Source organism: Myxine glutinosa, chromosome 3 (assembly GCF_964187855.1).
Source record: "Myxine glutinosa chromosome 3, kmMyxGlut1.1, whole genome shotgun sequence".
Taxonomy (NCBI): Eukaryota; Metazoa; Chordata; class Myxini; order Myxiniformes; family Myxinidae; genus Myxine; species Myxine glutinosa.
Window position 1 is genome coordinate 62,010,343 of NC_136263.1, and position 20,951 is coordinate 62,031,293.

Genomic DNA, 20,951 nt, shown 5'->3' on the forward strand with positions numbered 1-20,951 from the left:
TGGACTTGCATTGAGGTACTTGTGAAATTGGACTTTCATTGAGGTACTTATGAAATTGGACTTGCATTGAGGTACTTGTGAAATTGGACTTGCATTGAGGTACTTGTGAAATTGGACTTGCATTCAGGTACTTGTGAAATTGGACTTGTATTCAGGTACTTGTGAAATTGGACTTGTATTCAGGTACTTGTGAAATTGGACTTATATTCAGGTACTTGTGAAATTGGACTTGTATTCAGGTACTTGTGAAATTGGACTTGTATTCAGGTACTTGTGAAATTGGACTTGTATTCAGGTACTTGTGAAATTGGACTTGTATTCAGGTACTTGTGAAATTGGACTTGTATTCAGGTACTTGTGAAATTGGACTTTTATTCAGGTACTTGTGAAATTGGACTTTTATTCAGGTACTTGTGAAATTGGACTTGTGTTGAGGTACTTATGAAATTGGACTTGCATTGAGGTACTTGTCAAATTGGACTTGTATTAATAATAATAATAATGCATTTATTTTATATAGCGCTTTTCAAGAAGCCCAAAGACGCTTTGACAGAGTTCAAAAAAACAAGTGCAAAAAGACAAAAATCGACAGGTAAATCAAAGCAAAAGGAAGGAGAAGGAGAAGGAGAAGGAGAAGGAGAAGGAGAAGGAGAAGGAGAAGACATAGTCAGGCGTTAAATGCTGTGGGTTAAATGTTGAATGCAGTGTTGAACAGGTGGGTCTTGAGTGATGTTTTGAATGTGGTGAGTGAGGAGGAGTCTTTGATGGTGTGAGGTAGTGAGTTCCAGAGGGTGGGAGCAGCGATGGAGAAGGCCCTGTCCCCTCAGGTTCTGTATTGAGGTACTTATGAAATTAGACTCGTATTGAGGTACTTGTGAAATTAGACTCGTATTGAGGTACTTGTGAAATTCGACTTGTATTCAGGTACTTGTGAAATTCGACTCGCATTCAGGTACTTGTGAAATTGGACTTGTTTTGAGGTACTTGTGAAATTCGACTTGTATTCAGGTACTTGTGAAATTCGACTTGTATTCAGGTACTTGTGAAATTGGACTTGTATTCAGGTACTTGTGAAATTGGACTTGTATTCAGGTACTTGTGAAATTGGACTTGTATTCAGGTACTTGTGAAATTCGACTTGTATTCAGGTACTTGTGAAATTGGACTTGTTTTGAGGTACTTGTGAAATTCGACTTGTATTCAGGTACTTGTGAAATTCGACTTGTATTCAGGTACTTGTGAAATTGGACTTGTATTCAGGTACTTGTGAAATTGGATTTGTATTCAGGTACTTGTGAAATTGGACTTGTATTCAAGTACCTGTGAAATTGGACTTGTATTGAGGTACTTGTGAAATTGGACTTTTATTCAGGTACTTGTGAAATTGGACTTGTATTCAAGTACCTGTGAAATTGGACTTGTATTGAGATACTTGTGAAATTGGACTTGTATTGAGGTACTTGTGAAATTGGACTTGTATTGAGGTACTTGTCAAATTGGACTTGTATTGAGGTACTTGTCAAATTGGACTTGTATTGAGGTACTTGTGAAATTGGACTTGTATTGAGGTACTTGTGAAATTGGACTTCTTTTGAGGTACTTGTCAAATTGGACTTCTTTTGAGGTACTTGTCAAATTGGACTTGTATTGAGGTACTTGTGAAATTGGACTTGTATACAGGTACTTGTGAAATTGGGCTTGTATTCAGGTACCTGTGAAATTGGACTTGTATTGAGGTACTTGTGAAATTGGACTTGTATTGAGGTACTTGTGAAATTGGACTTGTATTGAGGTACTTGTGAAATTGGACTTGTATTCAGATACTTGTGAAATTGGACTTGTATTGAGGTACTTGTGAAATTGGACTTGTATTGAGGTACTTGTCAAATTGGACTTGTATTGAGGTACTTGTGAAATTGGACTTGTATTCAGGTACTTGTGAAATTGGACTTCTATTCAGGTACTTGTGAAATTGGCCTTGTATGGAGGTACTTGTGAAATTGGACTTGTATTCAGCTACTTGTGAAATTGGACTTGTATTCAGGTACTTGTGAAATTTGACTTGTATTCAGGTACTTGTGAAATTGGACTTTTATTCAGGTACTTGTGAAATTGGTCTTTTATTCAGGTATTCAGGTCTCCTCCTACCACAACTTTACCCACTCATCACCACTTACACCCTCATCACCACTTACACCCTCATCACCACTTACACCCTCATCACCACTTACACCCTCATCGCCTCCAAACCCCCTCATCGCCTCCAAACCCCCTCATTACCGCCTTACTGCCTCATCACCACCTTACTTCCTCATCACCACCTTACTTCCTCATCACCACTTACACCCTCATCACCACTTGCACCCTCATCACCACTTGCACCCTCATCACCACTTGCACCGTCATCACCACTTGCACCGTCATCACCACTTGCACCGTCATCACCACTTGCACCGTCATCACCACTTGCACCGTCATCACCACTTGCACCGTCATCACCACTTGCACCGTCATCACCACTTGCACCGTCATCACCACTTGCACCGTCATCGCCACTTGCACCGTCATCGCCACTTGCACCGTCATCGCCACTTGCACCGTCATCGCCACTTGCACCGTCATCGCCACTTGCACCGTCATCGCCACTTGCACCGTCATCGCCACTTGCACCGTCATCGCCACTTGCACCGTCATCGCCACTTGCACCGTCATCGCCACTTGCACCCTCATCGCCACTTGCACCCTCATCGCCACTTGCACCCTCATCGCCACTTGCACCCTCATCGCCACTTGCACCCTCATCGCCACTTGCACCCTCATCGCCACTTGCACCCTCATCGCCACTTGCACCCTCATCGCCTCCAAACCCCCTCATCGCCTCCAAACCCCCTCATCGCCTCCAAACCCCCTCATCGCCTCCAAACCCCCTCATCGCCTCCAAACCCCCTCATCGCCTCCAAACCCCCTCATCGCCTCCAAACCCCCTCATCGCCTCCAAACCCCCTCATCGCCTCCAAACCCCCTCATCGCCTCCAAACCCCCTCATCGCCTCCAAACCCCCTCATCGCCTCCAAACCCCCTCATCGCCTCCAAACCCCCTCATCGCCTCCAAACCCCCTCATCGCCTCCAAACCCCCTCATCGCCTCCAAACCCCCTCATCGCCTCCAAACCCCCTCATCGCCTCCAAACCCCCTCATCGCCTCCAAACCCCCTCATCGCCTCCAAACCCCCTCATCGCCTCCAAACCCCCTCATCGCCTCCAAACCCCCTCATCGCCTCCAAACCCCCTCATCGCCTCCAAACCCCCTCATCGCCTCCAAACCCCCTCATCGCCTCCAAACCCCCTCATCGCCGCCTTACTTCCTCATCGCCGCCTTACTTCCTCATCGCCGCCTTACTTCCTCATCGCCGCCTTACTTCCTCATCACCTCCTTACTTCCTCATCACCTCCTTACACCCTCACCACCTTACACCCTCATCACCTTACACCCTCATCACATCCTTACATCCTCATCACATCCTTACATCCTCATCACATCCTTACACCCTCATCACCCCTTACACCCTCATCACCCCTTACACCCTCCTATCACCCCTTACACCCTCCTATCACCCCTTACACCCTCCTATCACCCCTTACACCCTCCTAACCCCCCTTACACCCTCCTAACCCCCCTTACACCCTCCTAACCCCCCTTACACCATCCTAACCCCCCTTACACCATCCTAACCCCCCTTACACCATCCTAACCCCCCTTACACTCTCCTAACCCCCCTTACACTCTCCTAACCCCCCTTACACCCTCCTAACCCCCCTTACACCCTCCTATCACCACTTACATCCTCCTATCACCACTTGCATCCTCATCACCACTTGCACCCTCATCACCACTTGCACCCTCATCACCACTTGCACCCTCATCACCACTTGCACCCTCATCACCACTTGCACCCTCATCACCACTTGCACCCTCATCACCACTTGCACCCTCATCACCACTTGCACCCTCATCACCACTTGCACCCTCATCACCACTTGCACCCTCATCACCACTTGCACCCTCATCACCACTTGCACCCTCATCACCACTTGCACCCTCATCACCACTTGCACCGTCATCACCACTTGCACCGTCATCACCACTTGCACCGTCATCACCACTTGCACCGTCATCACCACTTGCACCGTCATCACCACTTGCACCGTCATCACCACTTGCACCGTCATCACCACTTGCACCGTCATCACCACTTGCACCGTCATCACCACTTGCACCGTCATCACCACTTGCACCGTCATCACCACTTGCACCGTCATCACCACTTGCACCGTCATCACCACTTGCACCGTCATCACCACTTGCACCGTCATCACCACTTGCACCGTCATCACCACTTGCACCGTCATCACCACTTGCACCGTCATCACCACTTGCACCGTCATCACCACTTGCACCGTCATCACCACTTGCACCGTCATCACCACTTGCACCGTCATCACCACTTGCACCGTCATCACCACTTGCACCGTCATCACCACTTGCACCGTCATCACCACTTGCACCGTCATCACCACTTGCACCGTCATCACCACTTGCACCGTCATCACCACTTGCACCGTCATCACCACTTGCACCGTCATCACCACTTGCACCGTCATCACCACTTGCACCGTCATCACCACTTGCACCGTCATCACCACTTGCACCGTCATCACCACTTGCACCGTCATCACCACTTGCACCGTCATCACCACTTGCACCGTCATCACCACTTGCACCGTCATCACCACTTGCACCGTCATCACCACTTGCACCGTCATCACCACTTGCACCGTCATCACCACTTGCACCGTCATCACCACTTGCACCGTCATCACCACTTGCACCGTCATCACCACTTGCACCGTCATCACCACTTGCACCGTCATCACCACTTGCACCGTCATCACCACTTGCACCGTCATCACCACTTGCACCGTCATCACCACTTGCACCGTCATCACCACTTGCACCGTCATCACCACTTGCACCGTCATCACCACTTGCACCGTCATCACCACTTGCACCGTCATCACCACTTGCACCGTCATCACCACTTGCACCGTCATCACCACTTGCACCGTCATCACCACTTGCACCCTCATCACCACTTGCACCCTCATCACCACTTGCACCCTCATCACCACTTGCACCCTCATCACCACTTGCACCCTCATCACCACTTGCACCCTCATCACCACTTGCACCCTCATCACCACTTGCACCCTCATCACCACTTGCACCCTCATCACCACTTGCACCCTCATCACCACTTGCACCCTCATCACCACTTGCACCCTCATCACCACTTGCACCCTCATCACCACTTGCACCCTCATCACCACTTGCACCCTCATCACCACTTGCACCCTCATCACCACTTGCACCCTCATCACCACTTGCACCCTCATCACCACTTGCACCCTCATCACCACTTGCACCCTCATCACCACTTGCACCCTCATCACCACTTGCACCCTCATCACCACTTGCACCCTCATCACCACTTGCACCCTCATCACCACTTGCACCCTCATCACCACTTGCACCCTCATCACCACTTGCACCCTCATCACCACTTGCACCCTCATCACCACTTGCACCCTCATCACCACTTGCACCCTCATCACCACTTGCACCCTCATCACCACTTGCACCCTCATCACCACTTGCACCCTCATCACCACTTGCACCCTCATCACCACTTGCACCCTCATCACCACTTGCACCCTCATCACCACTTGCACCCTCATCACCACTTGCACCCTCATCACCACTTGCACCCTCATCACCACTTGCACCCTCATCACCACTTGCACCCTCATCACCACTTGCACCCTCATCACCACTTGCACCCTCATCACCACTTGCACCCTCATCACCACTTGCACCCTCATCACCACTTGCACCCTCATCACCACTTGCACCCTCATCACCACTTGCACCCTCATCACCACTTGCACCCTCATCACCACTTGCACCCTCGTCACCACTTGCACCCTCGTCACCACTTGCACCCTCGTCACCACTTGCACCCTCGTCACCACTTGCACCCTCGTCACCACTTGCACCCTCGTCACCACTTGCACCCTCGTCACCACTTGCACCCTCGTCACCACTTGCACCCTCGTCACCACTTGCACCCTCGTCACCACTTGCACCCTCGTCACCACTTGCACCCTCGTCACCACTTGCACCCTCATCACCACTTGCACCCTCATCACCACTTGCACCCTCATCACCACTTGCACCCTCATCACCACTTGCACCCTCATCACCACTTGCACCCTCATCACCACTTGCACCCTCATCACCACTTGCACCCTCATCACCACTTGCACCCTCATCACCACTTGCACCCTCATCACCACTTGCACCCTCATCACCACTTGCACCCTCATCACCACTTGCACCCTCATCACCACTTGCACCCTCATCACCACTTGCACCCTCATCACCACTTGCACCCTCATCACCACTTGCACCCTCATCACCACTTGCACCCTCATCACCACTTGCACCCTCATCACCACTTGCACCCTCATCACCACTTGCACCCTCATCACCACTTGCACCCTCATCACCACTTGCACCCTCATCACCACTTGCACCCTCATCACCACTTGCACCCTCATCACCACTTGCACCCTCATCACCACTTGCACCCTCATCACCACTTGCACCCTCATCACCACTTGCACCCTCATCACCACTTGCACTCCTCATCACCACTTGCAATCCTCATCACCACTTGCAATCCTCATCACCACTTGCAATCCTCATCACCACTTGCAATCCTCATCACCACTTGCAATCCTCATCACCACTTGCAATCCTCATCACCACTTGCAATCCTCATCACCACTTGCAATCCTCATCACCACTTGCAATCCTCATCACCACTTGCAATCCTCATCACCACTTGCAATCCTCATCACCACTTGCAATCCTCATCACCACTTGCAATCCTCATCACCACTTGCAATCCTCATCACCACTTGCAATCCTCATCACCACTTGCAATCCTCATCACCACTTGCAATCCTCATCACCACTTGCAATCCTCATCACCACTTGCAATCCTCATCACCACTTGCAATCCTCATCACCACTTGCAATCCTCATCACCACTTGCAATCCTCATCACCACTTGCAATCCTCATCACCACTTGCAATCCTCATCACCACTTGCAATCCTCATCACCACTTGCAATCCTCATCACCACTTGCAATCCTCATCACCACTTGCAATCCTCATCACCACTTGCAATCCTCATCACCACTTGCAATCCTCATCACCACTTGCAATCCTCATCACCACTTGCAATCCTCATCACCACTTGCAATCCTCATCACCACTTGCAATCCTCATCACCACTTGCAATCCTCATCACCACTTGCAATCCTCATCACCACTTGCAATCCTCATCACCACTTGCAATCCTCATCACCACTTGCAATCCTCATCACCACTTGCAATCCTCATCACCACTTGCAATCCTCATCACCACTTGCAATCCTCATCACCACTTGCAATCCTCATCACCACTTGCAATCCTCATCACCACTTGCAATCCTCATCACCACTTGCAATCCTCATCACCACTTGCAATCCTCATCACCACTTGCAATCCTCATCACCACTTGCAATCCTCATCACCACTTGCAATCCTCATCACCACTTGCAATCCTCATCACCACTTGCAATCCTCATCACCACTTGCAATCCTCATCACCACTTGCAATCCTCATCACCACTTGCAATCCTCATCACCACTTGCAATCCTCATCACCACTTGCAATCCTCATCACCACTTGCAATCCTCATCACCACTTGCAATCCTCATCACCACTTGCAATCCTCATCACCACTTGCAATCCTCATCACCACTTGCAATCCTCATCACCACTTGCAATCCTCATCACCACTTGCAATCCTCATCACCACTTGCAATCCTCATCACCACTTGCAATCCTCATCACCACTTGCAATCCTCATCACCACTTGCAATCCTCATCACCACTTGCAATCCTCATCACCACTTGCAATCCTCATCACCACTTGCAATCCTCATCACCACTTGCAATCCTCATCACCACTTGCAATCCTCATCACCACTTGCAATCCTCATCACCACTTGCAATCCTCATCACCACTTGCAATCCTCATCACCACTTGCAATCCTCATCACCACTTGCAATCCTCATCACCACTTGCAATCCTCATCACCACTTGCAATCCTCATCACCACTTGCAATCCTCATCACCACTTGCAATCCTCATCACCACTTGCAATCCTCATCACCACTTGCAATCCTCATCACCACTTGCAATCCTCATCACCACTTGCAATCCTCATCACCACTTGCAATCCTAATCCTCATCACCACTTGCAATCCTCATCACCACTTGCAATCCTCATCACCACTTGCAATCCTCATCACCACTTGCAATCCTCATCACCACTTGCAATCCTCATCACCACTTGCAATCCTCATCACCACTTGCAATCCTCATCACCACTTGCAATCCTCATCACCACTTGCAATCCTCATCACCACTTGCAATCCTCATCACCACTTGCAATCCTCATCACCACTTGCAATCCTCATCACCACTTGCAATCCTCATCACCACTTGCAATCCTCATCACCACTTGCAATCCTCATCACCACTTGCAATCCTCATCACCACTTACCCATCCTCATCACCACTTACCCATCCTCATCACCACTTACCCATCCTCATCACCACTTACCCATCCTCATCACCACTTACCCATCCTCATCACCACTTACCCATCCTCATCACCACTTACCCATCCTCATCACCACTTACCCATCCTCATCACCACTTACCCATCCTCATCACCACTTACCCATCCTCATCACCACTTACCCATCCTCATCACCACTTACCCATCCTCATCACCACTTACCCATCCTCATCACCACTTACCCATCCTCATCACCACTTACCCATCCTCATCACCACTTACCCATCCTCATCACCACTTACCCATCCTCATCACCACTTACCCATCCTCATCACCACTTACCCATCCTCATCACCACTTACCCATCCTCATCACCACTTACCCATCCTCATCACCACTTACCCATCCTCATCACCACTTACCCATCCTCATCACCACTTACCCATCCTCATCACCACTTACCCATCCTCATCACCACTTACCCATCCTCATCACCACTTACCCATCCTCATCACCACTTACCCATCCTCATCACCACTTACCCATCCTCATCACCACTTACCCATCCTCATCACCACTTACCCATCCTCATCACCACTTACCCATCCTCATCACCACTTACCCATCCTCATCACCACTTACCCATCCTCATCACCACTTACCCATCCTCATCACCACTTACCCATCCTCATCACCACTTACCCATCCTCATCACCACTTACCCATCCTCATCACCACTTACCCATCCTCATCACCACTTACCCATCCTCATCACCACTTACCCATCCTCATCACCACTTACCCATCCTCATCACCACTTACCCATCCTCATCACCACTTACCCATCCTCATCACCACTTACCCATCCTCATCACCACTTACCCATCCTCATCACCACTTACCCATCCTCATCACCACTTACCCATCCTCATCACCACTTACCCATCCTCATCACCACTTACCCATCCTCATCACCACTTACCCATCCTCATCACCACTTACCCATCCTCATCACCACTTACCCATCCTCATCACCACTTACCCATCCTCATCACCACTTACCCATCCTCATCACCACTTACCCATCCTCATCACCACTTACCCATCCTCATCACCACTTACCCATCCTCATCACCACTTACCCATCCTCATCACCACTTACCCATCCTCATCACCACTTACCCATCCTCATCACCACTTACCCATCCTCATCACCACTTACCCATCCTCATCACCACTTACCCATCCTCATCACCACTTACCCATCCTCATCACCACTTACCCATCCTCATCACCACTTACCCATCCTCATCACCACTTACCCATCCTCATCACCACTTACCCATCCTCATCACCACTTACCCATCCTCATCACCACTTACCCATCCTCATCACCACTTACCCATCCTCATCACCACTTACCCATCCTCATCACCACTTACCCATCCTCATCACCACTTACCCATCCTCATCACCACTTACCCATCCTCATCACCACTTACCCATCCTCATCACCACTTACCCATCCTCATCACCACTTACCCATCCTCATCACCACTTACCCATCCTCATCACCACTTACCCATCCTCATCACCACTTACCCATCCTCATCACCACTTACCCATCCTCATCACCACTTACCCATCCTCATCACCACTTACCCATCCTCATCACCACTTACCCATCCTCATCACCACTTACCCATCCTCATCACCACTTACCCATCCTCATCACCACTTACCCATCCTCATCACCACTTACCCATCCTCATCACCACTTACCCATCCTCATCACCACTTACCCATCCTCATCACCACTTACCCATCCTCATCACCACTTACCCATCCTCATCACCACTTACCCATCCTCATCACCACTTACCCATCCTCATCACCACTTACCCATCCTCATCACCACTTACCCATCCTCATCACCACTTACCCATCCTCATCACCACTTACCCATCCTCATCACCACTTACCCATCCTCATCACCACTTACCCATCCTCATCACCACTTACCCATCCTCACCACTTACCCATCCTCACCACTTACCCATCCTCACCACTTACCCATCCTCACCACTTACCCATCCTCACCACTTACCCATCCTCACCACTTACCCATCCTCATCACCACTTACCCATCCTCATCACCACTTACCCATCCTCATCACCACTTACCCATCCTCATCACCACTTACCCATCCTCATCACCACTTACCCATCCTCATCACCACTTACCCATCCTCATCACCACTTACCCATCCTCATCACCACTTACCCATCCTCATCACCACTTACCCATCCTCATCACCACTTACCCATCCTCATCACCACTTACCCATCCTCATCACCACTTACCCATCCTCATCACCACTTACCCATCCTCATCACCACTTACCCATCCTCATCACCACTTACCCATCCTCATCAACACTTACCCATCCTCATCAACACTTACCCATCCTCATCAACACTTACCCATCCTCATCAACACTTACCCATCCTCATCAACACTTACCCATCCTCATCAACACTTACCCATCCTCATCAACACTTACCCATCCTCATCAACACTTACCCATCCTCATCAACACTTACCCATCCTCATCAACACTTACCCATCCTCATCAACACTTACCCATCCTCATCAACACTTACCCATCCTCATCAACACTTACCCATCCTCATCAACACTTACCCATCCTCATCAACACTTACCCATCCTCATCAACACTTACCCATCCTCATCAACACTTACCCATCCTCATCAACACTTACCCATCCTCATCAACACTTACCCATCCTCATCAACACTTACCCATCCTCATCAACACTTACCCATCCTCATCAACACTTACCCATCCTCATCAACACTTACCCATCCTCATCAACACTTACCCATCCTCATCAACACTTACCCATCCTCATCAACACTTACCCATCCTCATCAACACTTACCCATCCTCATCAACACTTACCCATCCTCATCAACACTTACCCATCCTCATCAACACTTACCCATCCTCATCAACACTTACCCATCCTCATCAACACTTACCCATCCTCATCAACACTTACCCATCCTCATCAACACTTACCCATCCTCATCAACACTTACCCATCCTCATCAACACTTACCCATCCTCATCAACACTTACCCATCCTCATCAACACTTACCCATCCTCATCAACACTTACCCATCCTCATCAACACTTACCCATCCTCATCAACACTTACCCATCCTCATCAACACTTACCCATCCTCATCAACACTTACCCATCCTCATCAACACTTACCCATCCTCATCAACACTTACCCATCCTCATCAACACTTACCCATCCTCATCAACACCTTCATTCCTCATCACCACTTACCCTCATCACCCCTTGCACCTTCATCACCCTTCACCTATTCACTCTCCCCCTCTTTCAGGAGAGGAAGGAAAGCATGCTCGTTACAAAGTGCTCATTGCATCATGGATTTGCATGCTTTTTGTCAAGCCTGGACCAGGGAATGATTTAAATACATTGTACACATGTGATACAATGGCGGCAGGAAGGGCATCCGGCCATAAAACATTGCTTCAAAAAGGGGACCTCGGTGCCCAAAAAAGGCCAACCCCTGCTCTGCAGGGAAAAAATGGCCTCTAAAGGTGGTTGGTACACATGTGATACAACAACCACCAAGCTGTTATTTATTATAAACCCCACTATTTTGAAAAAACAAATGGGAGATATTGTAATCTTTCGCCCCACCCCATGGGGCAGGGTCAGAAGGTCAAATACTGAAAAATACATTTACAGCCAGATTTCTAAACATTTTTAAATGAAACTTTGTATGTGGAGTCAACATTGGGAGACGCATGAAATATGTAACAATTTTTTTTGGATTGACCCCAGTTCATTCCCCAGGGTGTGGAGTGGATAGTAAGATGCACAGGTCAAAATGGGGGGAAAGGTAAACTCAAAATTTGATATTGGGTCTTTCCTGGTGGAACGTTTTGCCATCTCTCAATTTTTCTTTCGGTGGGAAGCGTGGGGATTTGTGATTGTGTGCCATTAACATTAACTTCGCTCGAGTTTTTATTTGGGTGCACTTGCCATTCCCCTTTCTTGTACAGTTTCTCCAGGAGCTACATCTTCTACAAAATCCGCATCCAGTCGGCAGAGAGATTGCTGGAATCGTCAAGGAAGGTTTGTGCGGGTTTATCATTCTCAATTCATTACCAGCATGACGCAGTGTTCAAGTTTCAATTTGTTTGAGGAGTTCACAACAAAGGCATAATATGAAGATTATGCATCCAAAAACAATGACAGAATGTTCCAATAAAGATATTGAGGGAATGTTTGGACCAAGTCTTCTTGAGCCAAGTGTTGATTATTTTTTTATTGTTGTTGTACTGTTCGCAGTTGGGCCAAGCGTCAAGTTTTTTAAACCCAATGATGAGGTTGTTGGTAAGTTTTGCATTTTTACTTTGTGTGGTTATTTCTATTATACCATGCTGTCACGTGAAGGCTTCTGCTGGTTGTTGTCATGGCAACATGATAGTGAGTTATAGGTAAATAATCATGACCTTCTGTGAAGCCTTGTTATCTAATTAGTATAGACCTTGTAACGAAACAATGTTAGCCGGATGATGCTAATCATGGACACTGTATATGGATTGATGAAAATACGAATTGGTAATTACCCTCGACAGAGGAGAGGGTATTGCATTTGAGTCCGTTTGTCTGCTTGTCTGTCTGTCTGATTGTCCACACAGAATAAATATGATTTTCTGTGCAACCGTTGGTCCTATTGGCAGGAAATTTTCACCATACGTGCACCTCCACCTATATAAAATTTTAATGAATAATTATGACGTCCGAGGTCGCGTGGTATGGGAGCCATCTTGGAAAAACCCAAAAACTTTGCACCTCTATATCTCCGAAAACGCTGAATATAAAAAATTGAGACATGGGTCATTGTAAAGAACTCTTAATGGGGAATAACATATGTTAATGATGTCATAGGGACTTTGTCAAGTACAAGGGGAAAGGTGACCCTCTGGAGTGTGGCTCGTACCGAGCGATAGTTATTGGAGCATGGAATGAAGGTATTGGAAAGGGTGTTGGAGAGGAGGACAAGGAAGAAAGTAAAGATCGACGAAATGCAGTTTGGTTTCATGCCAGGAATAGGAACGACAGACGCGCTTTTCATTGTGAGGCAGTTGCAGGAGAAGTACATGGAGAAGAGGAAGAAGTTGTTTCTTGGGTTTGTTGATCTGGAGAAAGCATTCGATAGGGTACCACGCAAAGTATTGACATGGGCATTGAGGAAGTTAGGAGTGGAGGAATGGTTGATCAGAGTAGTGATGGCAATGTACAAAAGAGCGCACACAGCTGTAAGGACGAAGGACGAAGGACGGGAACAGTGGTGAGTTTGAGGTGAAGGTGGGAGTGCATCAGGGGTCGGTACTAAGTCCACTACTATTTGTAGCTGTGATGGAGGTGCTGGCTCAGAACGTAAAGGAGGGTTTACCATGGGAGTTGTTGTATACAGATGATCTGGTGTTGATTGCGGAAAGTATGGATGGACTGAAGGAAAAGATGAACACGTGGAAGGAATGTATGGAGACAAAAGGTCTGAAGGTGAATATCGGAAAGACGAAGGTGATGGCAAGTGGTGAGGTGGAAAGAACTGGGAAGTGGCCTTGTGCTGTGTGTAGGAAGGGTGTTGGAGTGAATTCCATTCAATGTACAATGTGCGCTGAGTGGGTTCATCAAAAATGTAGTGGTCTGAGAGGGTCATTAACCAGTGTGGCAGCTACATTCAAGTGTAAGGTGTGCACAGAGGGAGCTGCAGATGGAGGAGATGTTGAGTTGGATCTTGGAGAGGCGTGAAGCTGGAAGGTGTGAAAACATTTTGCTACCTCGGAGACGTGCTGAATGGAGAAGGTGGATCAGACTCGGCAACGGTTGCTCGAGTGAGATGTGCATGGAAGAAGTTTCGGGAACTGAGTGGCGTGCTGATGGAGGGGAGTGTCGTTGAAGCTGAAGGGAAAGGTGTATGCTGCATGTGTGAGAAGTGTTATGATTTATGGGAGCGAGACATGGGTAATGAACGTAGAGCAGCAACGAAGGTTGGAAAGGGTGGAAATGCGAATGGTTCGACGGATGTGCGGAGTATCGTTGAGAGAGAGGAAGACAAATGATGAATTGCGAAAGATGATGGGAATAGAGCCTGTGATTGATGCTGTGAAGAGGAACAGGTTGAGATGGTTTGGTCATGTGTTGAGGAAGGATGAAAGTAACTGGTTGAGAAGAGTGATGGAAATGAATGTAGAAGGAAGCAGAGGACGGGGAAGACCGAGAAAGACCTGGCTAAAGATGGTGGAAGAAGAAATGCGGGCAAGGGGGTTAACAAGGAGAGATGCAGAAAATAGGGCAAAATGGAGAAGATTGTCATGGGGACCGCAACGCTAAGCCCCGCTCTCGCAGGGAAAATGGCCTTTTAAAATGCATGTTGTTGTGTTTGTTGTTGTCATAGGTGCCTCCATTATGACGTCATTATTCGAAAAGTACAAAACTTTATCCGATCAGATAATTTCTTGAGCATCATGTTGGGATAAATTTGTGGAGTAAAGAAAAATGGTCATTTGTCATATGGTTTGGCCGCCATATTTGTTTTAACACAAAAGCCTTAAAAACGCATCCTGGCGAGGGTTTGTAATCGCTGATTTTTCTTTTTGTTGATTTTTAAATTTTGTCTACACCATCTTGGTGGAGAGAGTGCAGCTAAACGGTGCTGAATATTTGTGTCCTGTTACAAAACGAATGGCAATACGATCATTTAGAATAAAATAAGCATTTGAATAGGTTATGTCTGCTGTCACAAGTATTTTTAATGCAGTGCAGCATTATGAGAATCGGACTAACGGATGATTTATAAGTACAGAACATACAATTGAGTGCAATGCAGTACTAAATTAACATGCTCTGTCCCCGCATTACCCGCACCCCACCCTCATACACACCGCCTTATTGACCGTCTTTCACACGCAAGAAGGTCGAGAACGTTCTGTCCAACTTTGACTCACCAGTGAAATGCCCAGATGGTGTCAGTGCCATGTTCTCAGATTCTGCACTGCTGCACTTGTTTCTCCTCTGTCTGCTCTCTTCAGCCTGTCCTCCTTTGACCACCTCCCGGCTACCTGGAAGTCCACAAATATCACTGCCATTCACAAGAAGAGCACATAAACAGATCTTCTCAACTACAGGCCAATACGCTTGCTTCCTATTACAAGCAAAGTCATATAATCCATCAATGCTTCTGACAAGTCAAGTTGCCTGACCTCTCACCATCAGTTTGGGTTCTGTCCCTGTCACCCAACAACATGCTGCTGCAAGCAAAGGTTGGCTGGCCCTTATTATAATTTGTGCATTGCAGAGCGCGAAGGAAACTGCACTCAAAATACCCTCTGAGTCAGACCTGCCTTTTGGTTGCACAGTTTTGACACAGCATGAGTCTACAATAATGGGATGTGTTGAAGTGCAACAAACAACAACAACAACAGGCATTTTAAGGCTATTTTCCCTGCAAGAGCAGGGGTTAGCCTTGTGGTCCCCATGACAATCTTTTCCATTTTGCCCTATTTTCTGCATCTCCCCTTGTTAACCCCCTTGCCGGCATTTCTTCTTCGACCATCTTTAGTCAAGTCTTTCTCGGTCTTCCCCGTCCTCTACTTCCTTCCACATTAATTTATATCACTCTTCTCAACCAGTCACTTTCATCCTTCCTCAACACATGACCAAACCATCTCAAACTGTTTCTCTTCACAGCATCCATCACAGGCTCTATTCCCATCATCTTTCGCAATTCATCATTTGTATTCCTCTCTCTCAACGATACACCACACATCCACCGAACCATTTGCATTTCCTCCCTTTCCAGCCTTCGTTGCTGCTCCACATTCATTACCCATGTCTCGCTCCCATAAATCATAACACTTCTCACACATGCAGCATACACCTTTCCCTTCAGCTTCAACGACACTCCCCTCCTCGTCAGCACGCCCCTCAGTTCCCGAAACTTCTTCCATGCACATCTCACTCCAGCAACCGTTGCCGAGTCTGATCCACCGTCTCCATTCAGCATGTCTCCTCGGTAACAAAATGTTTTCACACCTTCCAGCTTCACGCCGTCTCCAAGATCCAACTCAACATTTCCTTCATCTGCAGCTCCCTCTGTGCACACCTTACACTTGAATGTAGCTGCCACACTGGTTAATGACCCTCTCAAACCACTACATTTTTGATGAACCCACTCAGTGCACATTGTACATTGAATGGAATTCAGTCCGACACCCTTCCTGCACACAGCACACGGCCACTTCCCAGTTCTTTCCACCTCACCACATGCTTTACCACTTGCCATCACCTTCGTCTTTCCGATATTCACCTTCAGACCTTTTGTCTCCATACATTCCTTCCACTTGTTCATCTTCTCCTTCAGTCCATCCATACTTTCTGCAATCAACACCAGATCATCTGCATACAACAACTCCCATGGTAAACCCTCCTTTACGTTCTGAGCCAGCACCTCCATCACAGCTACAAATAGTAGTGGACGTAGTACCGACCCCTGATGCACTCCCACCTTCACCTCAAACTCACCACTGTTCCCGTCCTTCGTCCTTCGTCCTTACAGCTGTGTGCGCTCTTTTGTACATTGCCATCACTACTCTGATCAACCATTCCTCCACTCCTAACTTCCTCAATGCCCATGTCAATAGTTTGCGTGGAACCCTATCTAATGCTTTCTCCAGATCAACAAACCCAAGAAACAACTTCTTCCTCTTCTCCATGTACTTCTCTTGCAACTGCCTCGCAATAAAAAGCGTGTCTGTCGTTCCTTTTCCTGGCATAAATCCAAACTGCATTTCGTCAATCTTCACTTTCTTCCTTATCCTCCTCTCCAACACCCTTTCCAATACCTTCATTCCATGCTCAATAACTTTATCGCTCGATACGAGCCACAGTCCAGAGGGTCACCTTTCCCCTTGTATAGAGGTCGAGGGACGAGGGTACTCAGTTCCCAATCCACTGGAATGCGGCCTTCTTTCACCACCAGATTGCAGATCTCCGTCATTCTCTTCACACCCCAATTTCTCGCTGCCTTCAACATATCTCCCACAACTCCCGTCGGCCCTCCCGCTTTTCTACTCTTCATTGCTTTTATCACTTTTATCGCTTTTATCGCTTCATTTTATGGCCTGGTGTTGGCTTAGCGGTTAGGATGCCGGCTTGGGATCTTAGGATCCTGGCTTCGAATCTCGGTCGATCGCTGAATTAACACCGGGGGGTTGACTCAGCCTGTTGTCTTTCTGAGGTCGGCAAATTGAGTACTAGTTCACTGGTAATTCCCTGTGTGTCGCAAGAGGTGACCAACAGGGTTGGCGGCAGGAAGGGCATCCGGCCATAAAGCATTGCTTCAAAAAGGGGACCACGGTGCCCACAAAAGGCCAACCCCCGCTCTGCGGGGAAAAATGGACACTACAGGAGGTTCTTATTGCTTTTATCGCTTCCTCAACTTCCTTCTCAGTTATCTTCTCTGCTGGTCCTAAAACTGGGTTACTCTCTATGTTGCCATCCCATTCATTCTCTGCATTCAACAGTATTTCCATATATCTCTTCCATCTTCCTTTAATTCCATCTGGGTCCAGAACAATTTGTCCCACTTCATCCTTCAAGCATCTCACCCCATCACATCACACCTCTCTTTCGCTATCTGCTTTGCAATCCTGAATACCGCTCTCTGACCCTCTTCCAAATCAAAGCGTTCTCCGAACATTTTCCTCCATGCCTCCTGCGCCTTTGCTACCTTTCTTTGCAGCCTTCTTGGCTGCCTTATAACTTTCATGCTCTGCCTTTTTATGCTCCCATACCCTTTGCTTTCTGCCACTCCTTGATCTTCTTCCTCTTCTCGTCAATCTTCTTTCCAACTTCATCATCGCACCACCATGTTTCTGAGTGCCTCGGTCCTTTTGTCCATCCACATCCCTCACCAACGGCTCCCAACAGACTATCTTTCATTGACATCCAACCACTTTCAAGCTCAACCACATAATCCTCTACCATACTCAGCCTCTTTTAATGCCTCCCTCACTGTCACCTCTTTCAACCTCCACACCTTCATTCTCGGTTGGTACTTCACCTGCCGAGCTCTCCTCGCACCTTTCACCCTTATGTCGCAGACAACCAAGTGGTGCTGTGAAACAGTCTCCTCCCCCGGGATCACCTTTGTGTCCCGGAGGTGCCCCCTATCTCGCTTACGCACCAGCAGGTCGTCAACGGTTGTCGTCGACCCACCTGACGTGTATGTAACAAGCTTATTATCCTCTTTCTGGAACCGAGTATTACAAATCAACAAATCGGCTCCATCAGCAAACTCCAAAATCCTTTCACCTTCTCCATTTCTCACACCATATCCGTAACCCCCATGAACTCCCTCAAAACCGTCCATACTCCTTCCCACATGTCCATTTAGGTCTCCTCCTACCACAACAACTTCCTCATCTTTCACGTTTTCCATCAGCTTCTCTATCGCACACCAGAACTTGTCCTTCTCTTCATCGCTCCGACCAACCTGCGGAGCATATCCTGAGATCACGTTCACCAAGAGCTTTCCAATCATTATTTTCGCCATCATCAACCTTTCACTCACTCTCGTCAAACTCGCTACACTGTCTACAAACTCCTCAGAAAACAGGACACCAACACCATTCATGCCTTCTGGGCACCCTTGCCAAATAAACTTGTATTTCTGTCCCTGCCTACCCTTCACCATTCTCACACCACTTCCCTTCCATCTTGTCTTCTGCACACAACATATGCCCACTCTTCTTCTGACCAATACTTCCACCACTTCTCCTGATCTCCCTGTCATTGTCCCTACGTTCCATGTCCCAAACCTCAGAAACCGATCTGCACGTCGGGCATCAGACGTTTCGTCGTCATAAATGGAGTGATTTCCACCCTTGCTTCGATCGGGTTCCCCACCTTGAGTTTTGACGGGAGGGAGTGGGGTCCCCCACGGGGTACTTCGGGCTGCACCCTGCCCGCATGTGGTTGTAATTGTCATGGTTCTCTTTTTCAGGCAATGTTTTAATGGCCAGATGCCCTTCCTGACGCCGACCCTTTTGGTCACCTCTTACGACACGCAGGGATACGGTGTACCTATTCTAAACCGGGGTACACATCGGGTTGTTTAAGTGCAATCGGTCTATAATATTGGGTTGTGTGACGGTGCATTAAGCTACAAGATAAATCTGCATCAATGGACAGGAGGTTTGGTGCAGGCTTCGTATCATGGAAATGCCTTGTGGAGAACTCTTTCCATTGCTTTCTTGTATCACTACTTTATCTGCATATCCATCACATTCATTAGCATAATTTTTGCAGGTGAATAAATATTTATTTTTTACTTTTGCTGGGTTACATTTCATGTCTGTATGTCCATGACCGCAAGTTCTGAGTGGATTACCCATTGTGCAGGAAAGTAGTTTAAGTGTCAATTTGTCAATTTCAGTGTCAATCTGTTGATTTCCCGACTCGGATCTCAGTCAACGGAGCATCTTCTCTTCTAGACTTGGTTATGACAAACTTCCCTGCAGATGTCTACTGCTCTTCTTCTGCTCCAATCATTTCTTCTGATCATGTGCTTGTTAAAGTGGACATCTCTCTGGCCGTTCTCAGAGAGCCTCCTCAGCTTCGACAAGTCTGGCATTTCACTCAGGCTGACTGGCATGGTCTTTAAGCAGCAATCAATCATCTGGACTGGTCTGCCATCTCTACTGCCTCTGACATCAACTCTTCCTGGGAATTCTTCCAAAGTAAACTGCTCTCTCTCATGCACAGATTTATCCCATCTCGTCTTCAGTTGTCATACCCTTCCTCCCCTCCATGGTACACTGAATCTTGTGGTGAGGCTGTTGCCCTGAAACAACTAGCAATTCCCTCTTGGAAGGCTAATCCAACTGAAGGCAATCTCAGTTCCTTTCACACAGCTGTGTGTGTGTGTGTGTGTGTGTGTGTGTGTGTGTGTGTGTGTGTGTGTGTGTGTGTGTGTGTGTGTGTGTGTGTGTGTGTGTGTGTGTGTGTGTGTGTGTGTGTGTGTGTGTGTGTGTGTGTGTGTGTGTGTGTG

General features: G+C 47.8%; 1 protein-coding gene across 9 annotated transcripts in view; it reads left to right on the plus strand.

Annotated features, from left to right (window-relative positions):
* The window catches only part of LOC137423509 (quinone oxidoreductase-like protein 1), a 158,199-nt gene that overhangs the window by 93,243 nt on the left and 44,005 nt on the right, over positions 1–20,951 (plus strand). For all 9 annotated transcript variants that reach the window (XM_078774106.1, XM_078774102.1, XM_078774105.1 and 6 more), the window contains exons 5-6: positions 12,889–12,961; positions 13,178–13,222. In XM_078774106.1, the coding sequence (XP_078630232.1) occupies positions 12,889–12,961; positions 13,178–13,222 (118 nt within the window). The remainder of the gene's footprint in view (positions 1–12,888; positions 12,962–13,177; positions 13,223–20,951) is intronic.